This window comes from Dasypus novemcinctus, chromosome 5 (assembly GCF_030445035.2).
Source record: "Dasypus novemcinctus isolate mDasNov1 chromosome 5, mDasNov1.1.hap2, whole genome shotgun sequence".
NCBI lineage: Eukaryota > Metazoa > Chordata > Mammalia > Cingulata > Dasypodidae > Dasypus > Dasypus novemcinctus.
Genome location: NC_080677.1, coordinates 160,399,931 through 160,422,356, shown reverse-complemented (window position 1 = coordinate 160,422,356; position 22,426 = coordinate 160,399,931). Strand labels below are relative to the sequence as shown.

The 22,426-nt window shown below is 50.6% G+C and overlaps 1 protein-coding gene across 12 annotated transcripts in view; it reads left to right on the top strand.

The window, feature by feature from the left end:
* Positions 1 to 22,426, top strand: part of KIAA1217 (KIAA1217 ortholog) — a 687,185-nt gene that overhangs the window by 526,556 nt on the left and 138,203 nt on the right. The window contains exon 1 of one of the 12 annotated variants that reach the window (XM_058297836.2): positions 14,303 to 14,371. The exons of the other annotated variants lie outside the window; for them this stretch is intronic. Coding sequence (XP_058153819.1) covers positions 14,303 to 14,371 — 69 coding nt within the window. Of the gene's footprint in view, positions 1 to 14,302; positions 14,372 to 22,426 lie in introns of those variants that run through there. 12 annotated transcript variants of the gene reach the window in all.

Sequence of the window (22,426 nt, the reverse complement as noted above, 5' to 3'; positions counted from 1 at the left end):
TCCCTAAGAATTTAAAATTTTCATGTGTTCTCATTTATAAAGCTTTTTATATTTCTAGAAGGGTCTTCCTGATTCCACTATTATAGGGATCCAGATGTATTTCTTTTCCCACGTGGCTAGCCAACTGTGTCAAGACGGCTTACTAATTAATCTTTTCAACATTGATTTGAAATGCCACCCTGTGATGTACAAATTTCTGCTGGTATTTGGAACTCTTTCTGATTTCTATATTTGGTTCCACTGAACACCAGTTCCACTGGTTTTTTTCTCTCTCCAATCCCAGTGTATTTGAGTTGTGGGTCAACAAGGCGAAGCTTGCCATTGACCTGCCCCAGCAGTTCTTAGTTCTGCTGCTTTGCGGCGACTTGCCTCTTTGCTTTGACTTCCTGGATTAGATCAGAGCTAAGGTTCATCCTGTACCATCTAAAGAGATTTAACTTTTGCCATTATACTAAGCTCAAAAAGATTGACTGTATAACTAATTCAAAAGGAACAAGATGATTTAAAAAAAAAAAAATAGCATCTAAAAAAGTGTTTTCAAAATGTCTTCTCTGGAAATCTCACTTTGGTGACAATGTCCAATAAATAAGACATTACCGTATCTGTGCACGCACATGTTTGTAGAGGTCAGCCAGAAAAGTATTAGCCTTTCTTGTGTTTTGTGTTAGGACGTGGCACGTCCAGTGGAGTTACGGGTTGCCCTGTTCTGACTGATTTCACACAAAGGACTTTGCTTTGGCAGCCGTGAAGCCTATTCATTCTCCGAGGTAAATCTTCTTGCAGAGCAGGAAGTTGAGGTTTTGGGGTAGATTCCAAGAGTCGGTTCTGACCTTATTGTTGGGGAATGTGGAAACCTAAAGCCTCCCTTTAGTTAATCGTATGAATAGCGAAGGATTTTTCACCCGTGATCTGATTGGGTGTTTGTAACAGAGGATGAGCGTTTAATAATAGGAAGGCAACTTTACTTTAGCATGGCCAGAGAACAGTCCCTGCTTTAGAATCTCCTTATTTGTACATGTTATAGCTCAAGGGAGACTTTACTATTTATGTCTAGAGGAAATAAAGGAGGTTTCTTTCTATCTGCCTTCCATATGTTTGATGGTAGGAGTGTGCCTGGGTTCTTCTTTGGAGTTAAAACAGACTGCGGATTCAGCGAGCTGGTACGATGAAGAGCCCTTATCATCTCAGAATCGACTGCACACTCTCCAAGAAGCCACTGTCGGCTCTGCAGGTGGTAAATCCTTCTCACACTGAATGGGCAATTTGATTGTCTCTTTCCAGCTGTAAAACAAGCAATACATAGGTGTCCAAGCTAATCATTCCCAGACCCTAGTTAGAGATGCAACACAGGTATATGGAAAACAGCTCATTCTGTTGTCTGCCTCAAATATGAAAACTTCGAGCAGTCCAGCTGACTTGAGACTCCAAGGGCAGCGATTTCCTCACCAACAATTAGCCCCGAAAATGAACAACTGTGTCTTCCTAAAAGGGGCTCCGAAGAGTCCTGGCGGATGGTGCCTGGGGGCAGTAGTAGTGCTTGGTGTAGGTCAAGGCTACTGACTCATAAGAGCATGGCAACGACATCACCTCCCACCCACCCCCAAATACAAAGGTCGCACCAGGGTCCACCCCAGAGAGCTGCCCAGAGGACATCTGTGGTCTAAAATTCCAGGGAGGAGCACAGTCATATATCACCAAGAATCAAAATATTGGAAAAACCCAAAGAGGCCATTAGGCTAAATGAAATGGGCCTAAAGCCTTCATTGCCACTTAAGTGAGTCCAGAGCCATTCCCTCTGGAGAGAGCTCTTAGGATAAGAATTCGCTTTGACTAAATATACTAGCAAAGACCTGCCCTGCAGTGCAGATGACATATGAAGAACAGTGCACCGCGTGCACCCTCCTGACACACCCTGCAGGGAGAGCCCAGATCACGCCTCGTTCTTCGTGTTCTCTGCTAATCTATAAAACAGGGATTATTGTGTAAGTAGCACACACTACCTTCATCCATTTAAATACGTCTCAACAAGAAGTTTCCTTAGAATCTGAAGACACTTCCTGGTTAGATTTTGCAGTTGTCATTAACACGGGATAGCTCCGTGAACGTTAAGCACAAACCAGTAGAATGGGTGATTGCGTTAGCAATAAATTTCAGCAGTGGGTCACCCGTCTCGATGCCTCAGATCATCCCCACTTCAGGTTGGGGAGGGGCAGGATCTGTCAATGGAGCCAAAGGACAGCGGCCACTTGATGAAGGCTGTTTGCTTTCTTGAGTTGATTTCCCCACCCCCAGCCTCCAGGAAGGCATATTTTTTTGTGGACTGTCTCAGAATCACAGCTTGAGATGTGGTTCTGTTTCCTCAAGGAAGCAGTGTGGTCTTTCTCAGCAGACTTTCTCAAATGCTCCACTAGTAAATGCTCAGAAGTCCTGAAAATGTCCTATGTAATTGAATGAGGAGGGACTCCCCATCCTCTTTCCTTGGAAGACTCTCCTGACTCAACACTTTGCTCACATTTTTCAGAGGGAGAAAGAATTGGAAACGGTACATTTTTTAATATATGCTCCAGGCTTGACCGCTCTTGGCAGTGGATGAGTGGGAGATTAATGGTTGGGGCTGTGCCATGGAAAAGCCATAAGGCTTTCCAGAACAATTTTTTTTTCCAAAATGTTTTATTTTCATAGCTATGGATTACTCTATTGGCATGGGGTGGGGGGAAGGGCGAATGAATGAAAAAAAATATGTAGTGACGTAAAAGAGGAAGTACTGATTTTTTAAAATGACACACTAAAAACAAGTACAGCAAATTACATATCAGCTTTGTAAAGAAATGCTTCAAGTTTTGAGATGAATAAACAGGATAATATCCCTACGTATATGCCTTTGGTATGTCATTCCTTGCCTTTAAAAAAATTGCTGTGTGGCTGAAAGGTAATTACTGATCCAATGAAACTAGGAAATGATTATTCTTATCCTAAAAGGATTACCAGCAAATTTCCTTCTCAAATAGAAGTTGTTCCAGTTCATTTGGTATTCACACAAGATACTCAACTTGTTTTAGAGCTGTCCACTAAATGATGGAAATTAACTGAAGCCAAATTACAAATGAAAATCAAAATGGGGGTGTAATCCTAATATTTTACCAAATGGGAAATGAAAGCTAAAACTGCATTAAAATTTGTTGGATTTTGGTGCAGCTTTTTAAAAATATGCCTGCTGTGTAGCATGCTATTCACGGTTTTTACACACCCATTTCCATCACTGGCTTCAGCAGAGCGTTATTTACCATGGAGGAAGAAATGCTCTCATTGTTGACCCTTGTATATATTCATGGCAGATATACACTCCTTTATTAAGAGATAATTTTAGATTGTTTTATTATTGGTAAAAATGCCTAAAGATATAGGAAAGTTATTAAATTTTTTAAAATGGGTAATTAATGAAATCTTGGGGAAAAGAAGAGACGTTGGATACATATCAGAATTTCAGTGAAAAGTGATAGCTTTGGAGATCCCATTAAAGAGGGGATGGTGCTCTGAGCAAGTCCCTGTTCCATATGTAGGCCAAGCATTCAAAAAGAGCCTCAGAAGGAGGACAGACTATTACGCCAGGCTCTTGATATTGATGGTTGTACCTATGATCCTTTTCTTGTGAAATAAAACTTAGCCTAGTATTATATATTGTCTAAGAGTTAACTCCTGAAAGCCTCCTCGTTGCTCAACTATAGCTTCTCTCTCTAACAAACTCAGTATGTAAACGTACTACCTGCCCCCACTATGGGACATGACTCCTGGGGATGAGCCTCCCTGTCACCGAGGGATTATTACTGAGTGCCAACTAGTGATGCATCTGGAAAAAGACCTTGATCAAAAGGGGGGGATATTAAATACAAATGAGCTTTTACGGCTAAGAGATGTCAAAATGAGTCAGGAGATCATTCCAGAGATTATGCTTATACACGGCTCAGCAAGATCCCATTGACTGCCACAATAAACAGTGCCTCAAACAGTGGGGTTCATGAGACCCCCTTGAGATATTTAGACACTATAGGCAGGGCAGACAATCTCAGGAATTCAGTACCCTGTCAGTGCACCTTACTCTGAAATATATGCTCCCCAATGTAACAGGCTTATATACATTTATAATTTCCCTACACATGACTCTTCTGCACCTTTAATTTGAACCTATAATTAGCATTATACTCATTAAATGTATGTCCAAAAGCCTTAAATCTTCAGTCTGTTCATATGCTGGTTGAGCCCTGAATCTGATGGACAACGACATCCCCAAAAACAGAGTATCTACAACTGCAAGGAGGACAGTTTCATCCATCTGCCCCATGGGCTCTTAGCCCCTCTCAATCAGAAACAGAGTGGGCATCATCATCCCCAAATCCTCAAGATTGAGGAATGAACAAACATAAGGCAGGAATGCAACTATGAACTAAAGTAGATTTATTATTATTCTATTATAGACTTAAATGGAAGAACTTTTATCATTGATATAAAGGCAGTGGCCACCAGAGGTTCTGAGGGGAGGGAGAGGGAAGAGTAGATGTAACATGGGACATTTTGGGGACATTGGAATTGTCCTACATGACATTGGAATGACGGATACAGGCCATTATACATTTTGTCAAAACCTATAAAATTGTGCAGTATGAAGTATAAACTATAATGTAAACTATAGTCCTTGGTTAGCAAGCCTTCAATATGTGTTCATCAACTGTAACAAATGTACCACCCTAATGGAAGATGTTGTTAATGGGGAAAAGTGTGAGAGGGGGAGGTGGTGGGGTATGTAGAAATTCCCTTTTTTTTTTTTTCTTTTGAGGTACAGGGGCTGGGGATTGAATCCAGGACCTCGTAAGTGGGACTCTAGCACTCAACCACCAAATCACATTGGTTTCCCTGAGTTGGTTTTTTCTTTTGTTTTGTTTTGTTTTTTAGGAGGTACCTCCCATGTAGAAAGCAGGAACTCAACCGCTCCCCCTATATTTTGATGTAACATTTATGTAATCTGAAGCTTCTCTAAAAATAAAAAATAAAGTGTTAAAATGTTAAAAAAAAAAAAAGCATGGCTCTGATATTTTTATGGCATCTTAGATTGGTTGTCAGTGGATATGTGTTAACTGAGTGCTTTTGTGAAGAACATTTAAACCTGAATGAAAAAAAAATGGCCCCCAGAATCAGCCGATCTGTGACACAGAGAGCCGTCCTCTGGCTGGGACCCCCTGACTGCGTTCTAACCGGACTTTTGGAGTGAGATTGGAGAACGAGCCAAGCTAAGGTGTTCATTGTGCACAGACCATGTGCCAAGCCCGGGACTGACTTCGTTTACTCCTCATTGTGACTCTGGAAAGCTCCGTGGCGCTGCCCCATTTCACAGCCGAGAAGACTGAGGCTCAGTCAGGCTGAGTGGGTTGGCGACACCGAGGCTGGTCCCTTCCAAAGCCGTGCCCCTTCCAGATGCCCTCCTGCCCTGGCCGCCTGATCCCACCAGCTGCGGAGCCTTGGGGCTTCTCCCCTGAGCTCTTTGCCCTCCCTCTTTCGATGGCAGGATTGTGACCATGGGAATGCCCGTGCCGAGATTGGAAAGCTGGGAAGGAGGAGGAGTCGCTTTTGTTTTTTTTTTTGTTTTATTTATTTCTCTCCCCACCCTCCCCCCTCCAGTTGTCTGCACCCTGTGTCCATTCGCTGTGTGTTCTCCTGTGACCACTTCTATCACCATCAGCGGCACGGGAATCTGTGTATCTTTTTGTTGCGTCATCTCGTTGTGTCAGCTCTCCGTGTGTGCGGCACCATTCCTGGGCAGGCTGCACTTTCTTTCGTGCTGGGCGGCTCTCCTTACGGGGCGCACTCCTTGCGTGTGGGGCTCCCCTACACGGGGGACACCCCCGCGTGGCAGGGCACTCCTTGCGCGCATCAGCGTTGTGTGTGGGCCAACTCTACACGGGTCAAGGAGGCCCGGGGTTTGAACCGCGGACCTCCCATGTGGTAGACGGACGCCCTAACCACTGGGCCAAGTCCGCTTCCCAGGAGTCGCTTTTGGATGAACGGAGCACCTTCAGATGAGAGCACTTGGTGGAGAAATACAGCACCAAGGTGGTTTTTCTTCTTAAAGAGAAATGAGTGTTTTCCTGAGTAGAGATCAATTGCAAGTTCTCGTGGGTCCTGGGCAGCAGAAGATTCCTTTGAAGGGTGATGAGAAGCGTTAGCCCCTGCCCGGAGGAGCGGGCCTTGGGATGGCGTTGAAAGCAGGGAGAGCTGGGCATGAAAAAAATCCTGGTCCTGAATGGAAAACGAGGAGATTGAAGCAAGAAGATTCGTGGTTACCCTTCACCCCGAAATTGTTTTGTTTCACCCTCTACCCAAAAAAAAATTTTTTTTAAGAAGAAGAAGATATTTTTGAGGGCGCTCATTACCTTTTGGCTGTAGGCCTCGAAGCTTCAGAAGTTGAAAGTAATTTTATGTGCTGCAGATGCTTCCTGGTTTACCGCTGTGCCCTGGCCTCTGAGCAGTTAGGACGGCGATGCCGAAAGCTACAACCTTCTCCCCTGCCACGCGATTCCAGGGGCAGCCATAGGGGTGAGCTGCTAGGAAGTTAGGGGGAGAGGGTTGTCTGATTTGGGTTGTGAGCTCACCGAAAGAAAGTTGTTACTGTGCCTTTCTTTTATTGTATTTGAAGGTGCTGTTTTTGGCATCCTGGTTCTGAGATCGTGTTGTCGATAACTATTTCATTTGTGAATGTGTTTTAAAAGGACTTTGTGTTGAATACACTACATTTGATCTGCTTTCATGATCCATTCGGACTACTCAAACCTTAAAACACCAGTAATTAAGAAAAAAATCTCCTTCGGAGAAGAATTAAGGAAACACTTTTTCCATTATTTAGTTTTTGACTTCTCTGGAGGACACAGCCATTTTTATTACCCATTTGTAGTTGAGCTTGAAATACAGCATGTATTTCCAATGCAGTCTCTAAGTTAGTCTCAGTTTTATTCTTGTTAGTGTGAGGTTAAGTGCTAGAACCAAAAGAAAACTCATAAAACAGGTTATTCCCAAACCCTGTCTTCCTATGTTCGTTAGAGCTAGCAGACAGCAAGAAAGAGATGTGGGAAAAAGAAGATAACTGAGAATGTCATAACTATAAGAGTGACTTCTGTGGGTGCTCGTATCTTATGGGCCATATGTAAACCGTCACCTTGCGGAAAAGTGCGTATGTGCCTCGTAGATCGATGTGAGCAATCTACCTCTAAAATTGCCTCCGTTTCCCAGCCTGGCTTCCCTCTGGCCGCCTCTGGCTCGGCTCCGCCGCTGCCAGTCCCAGGCCCCCCGGCCCCCTGGATGCAGCCCTGGCTTCCGTCTTAGGCACAAGGGGAGGCTCAACCCCATGCGACACCTGCTGCCCGCGGTGCATGGGGTCAGTGCTGTGGGAGACGGGGGGCTGGGCCACCCCAGGTCTGGGCAGGACTCACGGAAAACCGAGATGTGAGGAGGAGTTCTTTTCACACCAGTTGCTTCTTTTCTGGACCCCTTTCCTGCATTTTACTGAACTCTCCAGGCCCTGATAAGCTGTCTGGCAAGGCTGCAGCGGTGCCTTGCCTGGGGATGTGGACTTTTCACGACGGACCCCGAAGCCCCTGCTGAGCTCCGCAAGGGGCCGTGGGGGTGCAGGGGGCAGCAGGCAGGTAGGCCAGGCCACCTGCGGACAAGGTGGCCCCTTAGTGCCCACCCTCCGCTCCCCCACCTGCCCGCCAGCTACTCCCTGCCCTTGTGCCCTCTCTTAGGTGGGCACGCGGGTCTCGGGCCAGAATCCAGAGCCAGGAAGGGACAGCTCATCATCCCGAGTGTCCGTTCACCCGATAGCCTCCAGTCGCGGACGCAGGACCAGGAGCCTGTCCACATCCCTAAAAGCTCTACCACATCACTTGAGGAACAGACGAGGGCTGTTGAAGCGCGTAAGTGACGATGAGCACCAACTCAGCGCCAGCACACCTCCCCATGGGGGGCCTGCGTGGTCAGACCGCGGGGGGCAGCAGTGGCCGGTGCTGCTGGTGTCGCCTCCACGGCGCATTGCTTGGCTGGCCCCACGGCCTGGGTCCTGGGGGCGGTGGCAGGATCCTAGAAAGGATTGCAGAAGCCATCAGGCTCGCTCCTTTGAAAGCCAGCACCCCGTTGTGTGCCCGCGTATGCCCGTGTGTGTGTTGTGTGTGTGCAAGTGAGAACTCAAGCCCGGGGGAGACCCTCAGCCACAGCTGAGCACAGGAGCATGCGGCCCCCCTTGTGTTTTTCGGCTCTTAGTAAGTGGTTAGCATTTTTCATGCATTACCTGGTTTCATTCAAGTGGTAACGTAGGCGTGATGATGATGATGGTGATGATGAGATGATGATGATGATGTGGTGATGGCTTCTCTCTTATGGATGAGGAGACTTTCACATGCCCAGGTCTCGTGCCCGAGGTCTTGTGGACGGAGAATGTTGAGATGGAGGCGCCACGTCAGGTCTGTCTCTCTGGAAGGTATGCTCTCAGCCACCACCCTGCAGGCCCTCTCCTTTGCTTTTCTTGGAATTTCTACCCTGAACTCCTTATTTATTAGATGTGGCTGCCTCGTTTGTTTATTGTTTACCCTTTAGCACGCCTCAGACTTTATCCTATATTGTAAGAGATTTGGTGATATTGGCGATAAATCATAGCATGACTTACAACATCTCACGAGGCTGCATAATTTTATTACTTACACTATTTCAGACATCTAGAAAAGGAAATTTGGTTCCTTGATTGATTTATCTTACCCCAAACCACCTGAAATTGCTTTGATCGGCAAGGGGCCGACAGACTCTGCGTCTTTGGGGTAGAATTAGTGACTTCTCAGACCGTCTCCCAACCTCGGCTTTTGTTCTTTGGTCTTGTTTTAGTCTCAGGAGCTACGGCACTGTGTGTCTTCAGTGGCAGCTTGCTGAAACCATTTAGACTTGCCTGGTTGGTGGTAACCTCACGAGCGGGGCAGCCCACTGTGGCTTTTTCACAGACTGGTTTCCCACGGCCCACGAGCGTTTGAACAAGGGGCCCTGGGAGGGTGGTGTGAGGGCGAAGGCTGACCCGAAGCCAGCAGGGTGCTGGTGTCAAAGTTCCTTCCGTGCGGGGATTTCAGCGGCTTCCTCCCATTGCTAATGCAGAGCGCCCCCTCGTGGCGCTACTCATACATAACTAACTCGAGGAAAATGATGGGAAGATGACAAATTCAGATAATAAAGCAACTCTGCATTTGGATACGATGTTATGGTTCTTCCAGCTTTTAAAATTCTCAAAGGAATACTATCTTGTTTCCCCTTTTCTTTTAAATTCATCTGGACCCATGTATATCATACTCAGTGCTAAGTTTTTCAGAGTTAGAAGCAAATCAGAAAAGCAAGCACAAATAATTTGTTGCTAAATCCCAGGTGACTTTTATAAATAATTCCTTATTTTGTATTGCACAAATAACATATGTACATTCTAGAATGTTAGAATGAGCAGATAAACAAAGAGTAGAAAATAAGAATCATAATCCCACAACCACATAGGTGACCTCTAATGAATGCATCTTAGTAGATAACCTAATATTTTTTCTTCTCATATACGCTCAAAGACAACCAAACACACTTGCTATATTTTGTAACATGCTTTATCCCCCCATTTCATAATATATATGATGCTGGCCCAGAGTTATCTCCTGTTCATTGTCAGTTGGTTCTCTTGGTCCCACTGTGTGCACACATCACTATATACAAACCCAGGGCCACACTGGGATAATTGTTGTTTATTTCCTTAGGTACATTGCTAGGAATAGAATACTGAATCAAAAAGGCATGAACAATTTTAAGGCTTTTGATAGTTATTGCCTGTTTGTTTTTTCAAGTAGAGCATCTTTTTAGATAATGTGGTTTTTTTTAAAGGGCTTCACGTTTCTAACATTTGCATTCTTAGTCTGTGCCAGGAGTTGTACACATTGTTTTACAACCCTTAATCTCATTTAATCCTCACAACAACCATGTGAAGTAAATATTATTATCCCCTCATGTCAGGAGAGGAAATGGACTTACAGAAATTAAGCTTCTATAATGCGACTCCACAAGCAGGGAGACAGTGGGCTTTCAGGCGTGGGATAAGGCGAGCCCTCTGCATTCCATGAATTATGAACTAAGTGGAAGCTCCGCTGGTACAACATGAAGCAAAGGGCTTTGTCCCTGGAAGAAGAGAGGAGGAGAAAAATCAGACTCCGTGAATCTAGAAGCATGAGCCTGAATCTTAGATCTTCTTGTTAGAAGACTTGGTAGACAACGTGGCCATCATTATGTAATCACAAACTCTAGAGAGCATTTAACTTGAGGATGTTTTCTGTAGCTCTTGTCCTTTCTTCATGCATGCATGTTTTTTTACAACACAGCCTTCAAACGGAATTGCGCTCCAATGGTCCAGAATTGACTTAGATGTAAAATAATCTCATCAATTTGGAAAATCTTCCATTTCTGAATCAAACCAGAACTGTTTGTGAGTTTTTTAAAGTTTAGCAACCTCCAAATTTCTTTGCAATAACCTCTTATTGTTCCTTTTGAGAGAGAGATTTGTTTCCTGTTTTCCACCTTTACTGGTCCTTGTTGTTGTTTTTTTAAAGGTAATATAATAATCTTTATTATGAAAAAGTTAGTAATAGACATAGTAAGAGAAAGATGCTGTCTGTTTGTTGTTCACCGCTGGCTTTCTTTTCCACATCTGTGCAAGAGGCATTTATTCAAGCATTTGCTCTTCCTAGGCTCCCCAGGGCTGTCTCCATACTCCGGAAAAGTCTTTCTTTCTCTCTCTCGCTCTCTTTCTTCCTTCCTGCCTTCCTGCCTTCCTTCTTTTCTCTCTCTCTCTCTCTCTCTCTCTCTCTCTCTCCCTCTCTCCCCCCTCCCCCCCCTCCCCCCCTCTCTCCCTCTGTCTCCCTCTCCCTCCCTCTCCCTCCCTTTCCCTCCCTCTCCCTCCCTCTCCCTCTCTCCTTCTCTCTCCTAGAGAAGTTGGGTTTACAGAACAATCATGCATAAAACACAGGATCCCATGCCCCCCCCCTACCACCCCCACCTTGCATTGGTGTGGATCATTTGTTACAATTGATGACAGCACGTTTTTATCATTGTACTATTAATTAAAGTCGGTGCTTTAACGTAGGGGTCACCATGTAGTTCCATGGATCTTTTTTTTTTAATTTTCATTTTGTTTCCAGATACACACTGCTCCTATTCGGGTACAGATTTCAGCGCTGCTGACTGTACCCGCAGTGCTGTGCCACCTCACACCCAGCCATTACCAAAGCGTCCTTCCTGCCTTTCAGAGACGCCCAGGGCCAGTCACCGTGGAGCTGCAACCTCTGCCGTTTCTTTTTGCCATTTTCCTCTCCTGATAGCTATGGAATTTACTAGGAGGCATGGAGGCAATTATCTGCCTGACGTTTACAGCCTGATTCTTTTCGCCTCTCTAGCTCTTTCTTTGAGGTGGCGGCCTTGATGCTTTCCTCCTTCCACTCCCTTAATCCTTGATGTAACCTCGCTAAATTCGATAAACCACTGGGGTATCCTTACAATTTTCTGACGTGATTTGAAGACACTCAGCTCCTTTCCCACAGGCTTTGTCTTATTTCTTAGGAGCCGTTTTCTGCTTTATAGTCAAATCCACGAATCAGGCTTCTTAGTTCTACACACTTGACTTGGCTGGCGTATGTGAGTGGCCTCCTAAAATCCAGAGTTATTTTTCGGCTTTCTTACTGCAGGGCTCAAAACCCGCAGGGCTTAAAACGTTCCGCACGGAGGCTGCTGAGAAGTGAAAAGGTTTCTGGGAGTTCAGTTTTGTAATCCAGAGAAAACTTGACCTGCGATTGTGGAGGCTAAAGCTCTTTTGGCCTCAAGCTCCTGAGCCCCTTCTCCATAGGACCCACTTGCCCTGTGGCATTTGCCGAGAAGAGCTGCCCCCTGCCCGGCACCCTGGCCTCCCCTGCCAGGATGCTGGAGACTACCGGCCTCGGTCAGCGAAGAGAACCAAGATAGCACAGGGGGAGAGGGGTCTGCCTCCCTCATCTGTGTCTCTGGCCCTTCCCCTCTTTGTTTACAGCTGACGCTTGCCTAAAACCACCGCTTCGCCACTGCCCCTGTCCCCTTTTGCCCAGAACTTTGCTCCCCTCGTTGCGGGCCCTCTGGTGAGTGCAGCTGCTCCTGGCGGCCTCCTGGGGGCGCCGTTCTCCACCATCCCTTTTGGGGTCTGTCTCTGGCCCCCTCCCGTCCTTCCGCCCTTGAACTTGACATGCGCTCTGGTTTCCCATGCCTTCTTGCTTGGCCTGTCCACCCTCAAACCTCGCGTCCCGTTGCCTCTTGCTCTGCTGTTGATCACGCAGCTGTGCAGCGGGCGAGCCCGAGCCCTCAGCCACCCTCGCCTTGAGGATACGCTCACCCAGAAAAGGCCTTCCGGGGGGCAGGCTCCGGAACGCTGCTTCCCTTTTCTCCTGAAAGCCCCTTGGAGTTCTTTTTCTTTTATTCACCCCGAAGTGCATTCTGGGTAGAATGTTTCAGTCCAGCCTTTGGCCACCTGTCTTTTGTCATTTTGGTTTTTGAATACAGTCAACTGTATTTAGAGGCTCTTCTTGATATTTGTGCCTGGCGTGTGGGTGACTGGGTTCTCAACAATATGCCGGGACTCAGAAAGGAAAGAAATACGTAGGTGTGTTCGTGTGTGTGCCCAGGTGTGCTCACTTATGTACGTGTGGATGTCTGTAAATGGTGCCACGGGAAGTGAACGTGGCTCAACTGATACAGCGTCCGCCTACCACATGGGAAGTCCATGGTTCAAACCCCGGGCCTCCCGACCCGTGTGGAGCTGGCCCATGCGCAGTGCTGATGCGCGCAAGGAGTGCCGCGCCATGCAGGGGTGTCCCCCGCATAGGGGAACCCCACGCGCAAGGAGTGTGCCCCGTAAGGAGAGCCGCCCAGCACGAAAGAAAGTGCAGCCTGCCCAGGAATGGCGCCGCACACACGGAGAGCTGATGCGGCATGATGATGCAACAAAGAGAGACACAGATTCCTGGTGCCGCCAAGAATGTAAACGGTGCCACGGCCCCCAGATGGGCACCACTCCGTTAGGAGGGTCTCCTGAGGCTCCTCTCTGCTGCCCCCCCCCCGAGACATCTGTGTTCCCGGCAGTATGCCGTGACCTGCGCTGACAAGCTGGGGCCCTCGTTGGCTGATTTGGGGTGCAAGTACAAGCCCTTCTTCTTGCAGAAGAGATTTATTTATTTCTCTCCCCTTCCCGCCCCCCCACCCCACCCCAGTTGTCTGTTCTCTGTGTCCATTTGCTGTGTCTTCTTTGTCCGCTTCTGTTGTTGTCAGCGGCATGGAAATCTGTGTTTCTTTTTGTTAAGTCATCTTGCTATGTCAACTCTCCATGTGTGCGGTGCCATTTCTGGGCAGGCTGCACTTTCTTTCGCGCTGGGCGGCTCTCCTTACGGGGCGCACTCCTTGTGCGTGGGGCTCCCCTGCGTGGCAGGGCACTCCTTGCGCGCATCAGCACTGTGCATGGGCCAGCTCCACACGGGTCAAGGAGGCCCGGGGTTTGAACCGCGGACCTCCCATGTGGTAGGCGGACGCCCTAACCGCTGGGCCAAGTCCGCCACCAAATGTAAAAGTGTCTTTCCATCATGACTTCTTTTAAAATGAAGTGGCCCAATTGAAGCAAAGAGAACCCGGATGGTTAAGCGCTATCACAGACCAGCACTGAAGGCACAGCCCAGGCTGGCCCGGCTTCTCATACTGGGATCTGTCCCCTGAATGGCACCCCTGCGCTTCTCATACCGCCCTTTGCACCCGCGGTCTCGCCATGGGGCAGCGTCCACCCGCCTGGCCACCGTCTTAACCGGTGTCCAGCGGCCGAGGAAGGTATTTCATTCCGGGCGGCCAGGCCACTGGACTCCGCGCCAGGCCCGCGACACCCGGCGCTGCCACCTGACACCTCCCCACGTGACGCCCTGTGACGTCGTCTGCCCCGGGGCAGGATATTGGGGGAAATTTGTTGTGCATGAGGGCTGCCTTTCAATATTTCTCCACATTCCTTTCTAAGATATGAGGGTGGATCGGCCACCGTGTTTCCCTTCCTTGGGAAGAGATGGGTTAACTCGGCCCCATTTTCCTCAAGCACAAAAAGATGGTCCCCTGGGCCAGCCCTGCCTTTTCCTCTCCGGTTCTCACCCCTTTCTTCTCTCCTCTTCTCTCTTTCTCTCCTGACCCACAGGCTCTGCAGTGCATGCTGTTCTCTCTTCAGGCAGAACTTGACATGCAAAGGTACTTGATGAGAATTGAGTCGTCCCAGCGAGTTAGTACTCTACCTTTTCTTTTTGCATCGACTTGCACCCCCCTTGTGGTTTTGCTCGGCTGCGCGTGCCCTTCTAATCAGCACCGGGGGCTCAGCTGGTTTCCCTGTGTCCCCTCGGCCGGGGTTCGAACCTGTCAAAGCCGAATGCTCACCGCGCTCTGAAACGTGCTTCTCTTTTGGCATTGTGAGAGTTGACGTGAAAATGAACACTAATCGCATGCTGGCTTCAAAATACTGGATTTGCCTGCACAAAAGGGGGTGGGGGGTGAGGGGTCCAGAGCCCTGTATCGCTGCCACCTTTGAGAAGTGGGCCTCTCAAACGAGCGTGTTCACAGCAGACCCTTGGGGAAGTAAAATACATGCTTGTGTCTTTCGAGCCATCTCAGAGCTCTGTGACTCCAACCTCGCTCAGCTCCAATACACCCAGTTTTGGGCCCAGATAATGATACGGACATATATTTAATATGATGATGATAGGAACACAAAGATTTATTTACAACTTTCTCTGCCATCAGGCACTTGTCCTTCTGAGAGCTTGACAGATAATAAATCTCACAGCAACCCTATGGGGCATTCCCATTTGACAAGTGGCACCGCCTAGGCTCAGAGAAGTTAAGTAACTTGCCCAAGAGCACACAGCAAGTCAGCGGCAGAGCTGGGATTTGAGGAGTCCAGCTTCAGTGCACATGCAGCACCTTGGTCACCGGATCTGGCGAATAAGATGATAAAAAGTGGTGCTTCAAATTCCAGATCCTGCCTTCCTTCCAGCTCTCCAGAACCTGCTGTCCTCTCCTGCAGCAGGGCTAGACGGGAGTGTCTCTGACCTGAACAACTTGTCACTAGAACTTTCACAAGGTGTTCCTTTTTCCGTTTGAACATCATTCCGGTGACACTGGGCAGGCGTTTGTTTGGTGCTGCTTCGTGTGTGTGTCTGGGAAGGCGTCCTTGAAAGCAACAGCCAGCGCGCCCCCAGGATGTTCGGGGCATCCGGCTGCTCCCCCTGAAGTCTCCACTCTGGTCCAGCACCTGCCTCCTTCCTCGCTGCAGGGTGGCGAGGACCCTTGAGGCCCTCTGGGGACAAGTCCTTCCCTCCACAAGAGTGGGGCCGTTGGTCTTCTCCTTGGCATTTCTGGGGAAGCCCGTTGGGTTTCGCTTCAGGCCACCTCCTCCGCTCCGCTCCAGAGTGCAAGGCCGGGCTGGGGTGGGCTCCCCGGCCGGTCGGGGGCCTCAGGGTGCATGTCCAGTGCCCCGTGTTGCCTGGGTGCCATTTCACTGGACACTGCCGAGCCTGCAGGCGGGGGCCTTTCCTCCTCCCTGCACATGGCGGGACCCTCTCAGCCCCAGGCCGCCGGAGCATGCTCCCGGGGTGCTCCCAGCCCTGAGAGAGGCCGAGCACCCGCTGCTGAGCTCGGCACCCTCCTGGCAGGGAGCCGGGGAAACTGTGGGTGCCTCTCTTGTTTCCAGAGAGCGAAGGAGAAGGAGGGAGAAAGAGGCCGAAGGGGAGGCAGGGGCATGGCTTCAAGGCAGCTTGCTGTACAGAGACAAGCACCTGCGGTGGGGAAACGGAGACGCAGGGGGCAGGGGGAGACGCATGCTGATGACGGTCGTTCCAGCGAGCGCCTCCAACACTGTGTTTAGCTTGGGCTTCCTGATGGATGAAAATGTTATGTAGGGAAGCGGACTTGGCCCAGTGGTTAGGGCGTCTGTCTACCACATGGGAGGTCTGCGGTTCAAGCCCCGGGCCTCCGTGACCCGTGTGGAGCTGGCCCACGTGCAGTGCTGATGCGCGCAAGGAGTGCCCTGCCATGCAGGAGTGTCCCCCGCGTAGGGGAGCCCCACACACAAGGAGTGCGCCCCGTAAGGAGAGCCGCCCAGCGCGAAAGAAAGTGCAGCCTGCCCAGGAATGGTGCCGCCCACACTTCCCGTGCCGCTGACGACAACAGAAGCGGACAAAGAAACAAGACGCAGCAAAAAGACACAGAGAACAGACAACCGGGGGAGGGGGGAAAATTAAATAAATAAATAAATCTTTTAAAAAAGAAGAAGAATTAAATTTAAGCTCTTATTTAAGAAAAAACAAAAATGTTATGTAATTCTCATTCTATGAGAAAGCAGTGGGCCTCCTCCGTGGGGCCACAGGATGGGCCTTGTTTCAAATCTAAGATAAGCCCCGTCGGCCCCTGTCTTCGTGGAGGGGAGCCAGCTGGCCCCCGGGTAGTGGGGGGGACGGCGGCCTGCTGGTGGCCCCATGCCCTCTTCAGGAGGGAAGTGGAGCGCCCGGTGCCTACCGCCCGGGGGCGTGGCTGGAGGGGCAGGCCGCGGTGTCATGTCGTGGGATCCGGTTTGGAAGTGGAGGGTCACCTAACTGTCCAGCTCGATGGAAGGGTGCGCAGCGGCCTGGCGGGGAGCGGGTTTGCCTCCCCCGCCCTGGAGGGCCGTGAATTCGCCCATTCAAGGGGGCCTTTCCCAAAGAGCCGGTGTGTGGCACCTGAGTCGGGACGTGAGAAGGCCGGCGCACCTGTCCCGCAGAGGGCCCGTGCCCCGCCCCGCGGGAGGGACCGAGAGACCCCCCGGCCAAGGGGAGAAAAGAGCCCGCTGTCCGCTGCACCCCAGGAAGGGGCTGGATTTTAGAAACTGTGCCAGGACCGTGCAACACTGCTCAACTCCATACTTACCTGGAGTGACGCTGTGGGAGCCTCAACAGGAGGCAGCCCAGGGCAGGCATCATCTGTGCCTCCAAAAGGGTCTCGGGGCCTTGGCTCTCTTTTCCTTTCCTGACTGTACCCTACTTAGAACTGGAAGTCCTTGCAATTCTGGGCTCCTGTCGGATTTTGCATTGCATGAGAGGAAAATGGGCCGCTGCTTCCCGCCTTTCACCCGTGAATTTGTGTCCCATTTCAGGGACAATTCCTTTAACCTGGAATCCAATCCTGGGGAAATGGGGGTGAACACTTGCCAGGCCAGGAAATAGTCTGGATTCTAAATTGTTTCATGAGAAAAGCTTTCTTTCTCTGGTCCACCCTTTAAAAAAATTACCATGCTTGTTCAGTAACTCTCTGATTTATAAAAGCAATACATTCTTAATTTAGAGAAAGAAAGAAGAAAGCCTGTTAGCCGTCATATCCCCATTAAAAGAAAATCAACGCTGGTATTTGGGTGTATTACCTCCATTTCTTATGTCGCTTTGAAAAATCTTCAAAGCATCTTTATTGGGACTGCCTGGTATTATGAACGCATTTTAATTTGATAACCGGCTTTCCAGGTTATTTCTAGATTAATGTATTTTCTTATAAATGGATTACATACAGATTGGTTCCCTGAGACTCCAGTGCAGGAATTACCACTTTCCCTAGTTTTCCCAAATGGATCTAGTCTGGTGTGGCTTCAGCAAATACTGAGACAGTCTCTCTGAGCCCTGTTTTGGGAGACACGGGCGCTCCCTTGCCGTCCTCAGGCACTCCCTGCAGGGTCTCTGCGGCAAGGCCGGCCCAGGGCCTCCGGTCTCCAGCCGGGCCTGCCCGCCACCCCAGGGGCCTCCCCCGCCCGGTGTTGGCAGGTGGGCTCGAGGGGGTCTTGGCGTCCCAAGCCCAGGCCCCCGGTTCCTGCCTCTCCGGAGGGACCCCTGGGGGAGCTCAGGTCTCCACGGCTGGGGGGCCCCCCGTCGCCGTCACCACAACAAAGCACCCAGCCGCTCCTGGCCCCTGAAACCTGTCCTCCTCCTGTCGGGCTGGGAGCCGTCCTCTCCCCTTCTTGGGCAGCTCGAAAGGCTCTCTGCCAGGGCCGCCACCTTCTCAGCCAGTCCAGGGACGTGGCCGAGGGTCCTCGGGGTGCCTCTGACCGCCAGGAGGCCGAGGACACCCCGAGCCCCTGGAAGGCCTCGACACGCCAGGCTGGGCGGCGTTCCCGGGTGGAAGGGCCAGGACTCCTTTTTCGTTTCCGACAACGAGACGAATGAATCCGGTCTCAGATGATTGACCTACCACACACATGGCTCCGCGGGGAACTGGAAGCTTCTTTAAATAATGAAGAGCTGTCCTTTTCTGCCCAGTGTCCCCGTCCTTGGCTCCTGTCCGAGCTCGTAGGCTCCATCGGGGGCCTGGTCTGGGAGCCTGTGGGTGGCAGGGGGCCCGCCTGGCTCACTTTCCTCGGGGCAGGGCCCTCCTCCCATGGGTGCCGGGGGCTGGCTCTCGGGGGCCAGCTTAGCGGGCACGGAGCCCTGGGCTTCGCTGCTTTTTTTTTTCCCCACCTTTCTGATCTGACCACGAAATAATACACGCAGGGAAGGAAAAGGTGGAAACAGAAGATGCAGCTGTCCTCCGCTCAGCTGCTGAAGTGTCTGATTTTACTCCAGGCCAAACACTGTTCTGTTTTCACAGGTGAAAATGATGAATAACGTCTGGCTCCTCTTCTAGTGGAAGAGGGAGAAAGGGGTTGAAATATGACCCTTGAAGAAACAGGGCAGACACTGAGTTTATCGAGGATAATTCGTCACAATAAATCCTGGAGAAAATGTCCCTCGGTCCGGACTAGAGCAGGGAAGTCCTGAATTTCAGAGCTAAACGATAGTCAAGGAGACATAGGAATCTCAGCTGCGCACAGCGCGCACGCTGGCACTTAAGGGGATGTAAGTGTCCTCGTCGTTGTTAAGCCCTGCTCTCCCAAGTGCCTGCTTACAGGAGACTCTGGCTCGTGTCCACAGACTGTCCCCAGGGACACAATAAACACTCCTTTTTTTTCTTCTTCTGTTTATGCTGGCCTCTTGAGTCACATCAGGATTCTTCAGCACCTCACACCCACATTTTCCACTAAAAACAAAAGCGGGTAGAGTCTTCGTCCTCAGCCTGGGTCCTTAGCGTCAGCCCCACCCCAAGGGGTCCACCTGCAGTAAAAGCCTCCCGGGTCCCGGCTCCGTTGGCGCTGCAGGCCCCCGTCCACCTGCCGTGGGATACCTGAACCCTGGGCGTGCTCGGCCGGTCCCGGGTGGACCGTCCTCGGAAGCGTGGCGTGGGGAGATGTTGGCTCAGCTGTTGTTTTCCTGGCCTGAGCCCCAGACGTTGTGGGAGGTGGTCAGAGAGCAGGGCAGGGCCGGGGGGCACGCTCAGTGGTGGCGCCAGGCTCCCGGCCTGCGCAGGTGCTGCACCCGGGCTGGTTTACGCACGGACAGGGGGAGGGCTGGGGAGCCGGGGAGCGCTTGGCCCCCTTCCCACCCCCAGGCACAAACAGGCGTAGACTTTGGGAACCAGGACGAGGGCCAAGAATGGGCGAAGGCACCCACGGTGGACTCCAGGGAGGACCCTGTGAGCAAATCAGGAGCTCTCCTTGCGTCTGCGGGGCTGTGGAGCAGCGGTGGGAGAGGAGCAGGGGAAGCCTCTGGATAAAACCATGTTTCTTAACTTCCAGTATTTTGCTGCCTGGATCTTTAGTAGCAACTGGAAAGTTCTCTTGAATCGAAGCCAGAATGTTGACTAGGTTTGCGTGGAAAGCTTCACGAGTGCTAAAAACGGGCCTCAAGCATCTGAAAGTCAGGATTAAATTAACCATGTCAATTAATGAGTAGCAGGAATGAGTCATTCTGAATACATTTGCATGTGGAAAGCTTCATTATATTTCTGAATTCTTGGTGGCAAACTGCATCAATTAGGGTGAGGTAAAACTTCATTAAGGCAATGTTGGTTTTTTCTTTGCAAAACAGGACATAACCTGGAGCGGAGGGTCTTTCCAGCCGCCTTGCTGCCCCGTCGCGCCCCAGCTAGGGTGTGGCATAAAGCTAGGCTCGCGGGGTTATTTTCTGGACCTCGGCGTTTCAATTTTGAGAGTTTTAAAGGTTTGAACATGGGCGTGAAAAAACTATCATTAATGCCTCTTGCTCCAAGTTTCTCTTCTCTTTGGGTTCCGTCTCCAAACACAATGGCCTTGCGAAGGAACAACGGGAATAAATCTGTTCTCCTAATAAAGCATAGTGCACATGGCGAAGGTTTCAGCACGTTTGCCCGTGATGATAAAATGCGCGCATGGCATTCTTCAGAAATTAATGCCGTGCAACCGTGATGAGTACACCCAAGGACAAAAATGCGGAAAACTAGATCTTTGTGCTAGCTGGCTGCGTATTTTAACAGAGCAGGTGCTCTTCGGTCAATAATTTGAAGGACATCACAGTAAAGTAAAGGTGTCTGGGTGATGATAACGTTTCTTCTTTGAATTTAGTTTGTGCGGTGCGTGCCTTCGAGTTACGAAATTCTAATCCTGCTAGCGGTCTTAGCTATGACCCAGCTCAGCCTCTCCCCTTGCAGATTAAAAAGCAACAAACTAAGACTCAGTGAGGCCGTACGTCGACCCGCGTTGTGGTAGGAGCCGCCGAGTTGGAGCCAGCGAGCCCGACTCGTGGCTTAAGTGGCCTCACCACTGAGCATCCTCTGTAGCCCACGGACCGGGGCTGACCTCCAGTCCCCTTGCCCGCTAGAATTTGGGGCGACTTGCTTAACCTCTCTGACTCTTTTCTCAACGGTAACATGTTTTAAGGAGTTGCAGGGAAGGTTCGATGAAATTATCATGGGGAAATCACCTAGCACAGTGCAGCAGATGCTTTGCTAGCTCCCTTTCTCTCTTCCCTCGCCCATACGTGAGGCAGAGAATATTCTAGAAAGCCAGTCTGCACAAGGTGTAGGTAAGAAGCGGGGAGGGTGCCATGAAGGCTGTTCTCCTGGTGACAGAGTCCTCTTTGAAGAGAAGCCTAGACAGGCCGAGGGGGATGCAGGTCCCTGCGTAGTGCCGCGGGGCTCCACGTTGGGGGTGTGGTTTTGGGGTCCCCTGGAGCTCTGGGTGAATCTCGAGCTGGCTGGGATGGAAACAGAGGGAGGCAGGTGTCGTGGGCCCAGGGAGCAAGGAGGGACACTGGCGCACGCAGGCGCCTGGCTCCTGTCCCCGTGTCTTAGCTTCCTGCGTCCATCCCCACCAGGGGCAGCCGAGGGCGAGGGACAAGCTGCGGACCAGGCCGATCGGGAAGGTTTGCACCTGTCTGAGGCAAGAGGAGAAAGAGAACTCCAACAGAAAGGGTTTTCAAAAGAGGGCAAGTCTTAAACGGCATGAGGATCCTGCCTCCCCTTTTTTTTGGCATTAATCAGCCCTTCTTTCCTGTGGTAATACTGATAACCATAGGAAGGGGGGTTGGTTTTGGATTTTTCAGTGCCTTAATATTGCAAAATGAAATCTTGACAACCCTCTGTTGCACCCCCTACAATTTTTTTTTTAACGTAGCCCATGAAATGCACAGTCATGGGAACCTGTGCCTCAGTGCACCTGCTTCCTTCCTGGTTAAGGCTAATATTGCAGGCGTGGGAGGGCCACAGCAGGGAGGGCCGTCACTGTCGGCCTGGGCTGCCACCCACGTGCAGGCTCCCCTCCGACTAGCGCAGAAACCAACGTGGAAGCACTGGGAAGGGTCTCGGGGGACGGAACTGCGGGTTGGGAGCCCGGTGGCTCTGTTTTGGGGGGCTCTTCCTCTGTGGTGTGGGGGTCTTTCTTTTCTGTTTTCCTGTACAGATCTGCTTCGTGCTCATTCATTCCCTCTCCCCTCTCCCCTTTCCCCTCTCCCCTTTCCCCTCTCCCCTATCCCCTCCTCTATGTGTGCTTCACTTTTCCTCTCCATTTCGGCCACAGCTCCAGACAACCTCACCTTTGAGGTTCTTGCAGGCAGGTCCTCGGTCCCAGGGGAGAAGGTCCGGTCGGTCCAGCTGGGATCAAGTGGCCTCTGCGTGGCCCGGTTGGCTGCGGCCGGCTGGGTGGGGGGCCTGTACTCCACTGCCCACGCCGTGCACTCGAGAGAAGCAGGGAACCCTACAGTCAGTGCCCCGGGACGCCAGGTGCACAGCAGGAGCGACCCAGGGGGGCTACGACAGACCACCCCCCCCCACCCGAGACTCCGGGCGTCAGCTTCAGGGGCTCACTTGTGCGGGCCGGGAGGGATTCCTTGGGGACAGGGGGCAAGATTTGGGCCGGAACCAGGGCAACGAGGGCTTAATCTTCAAGGCAGGCAACAGGAGCGAAGCTCTGCCACGC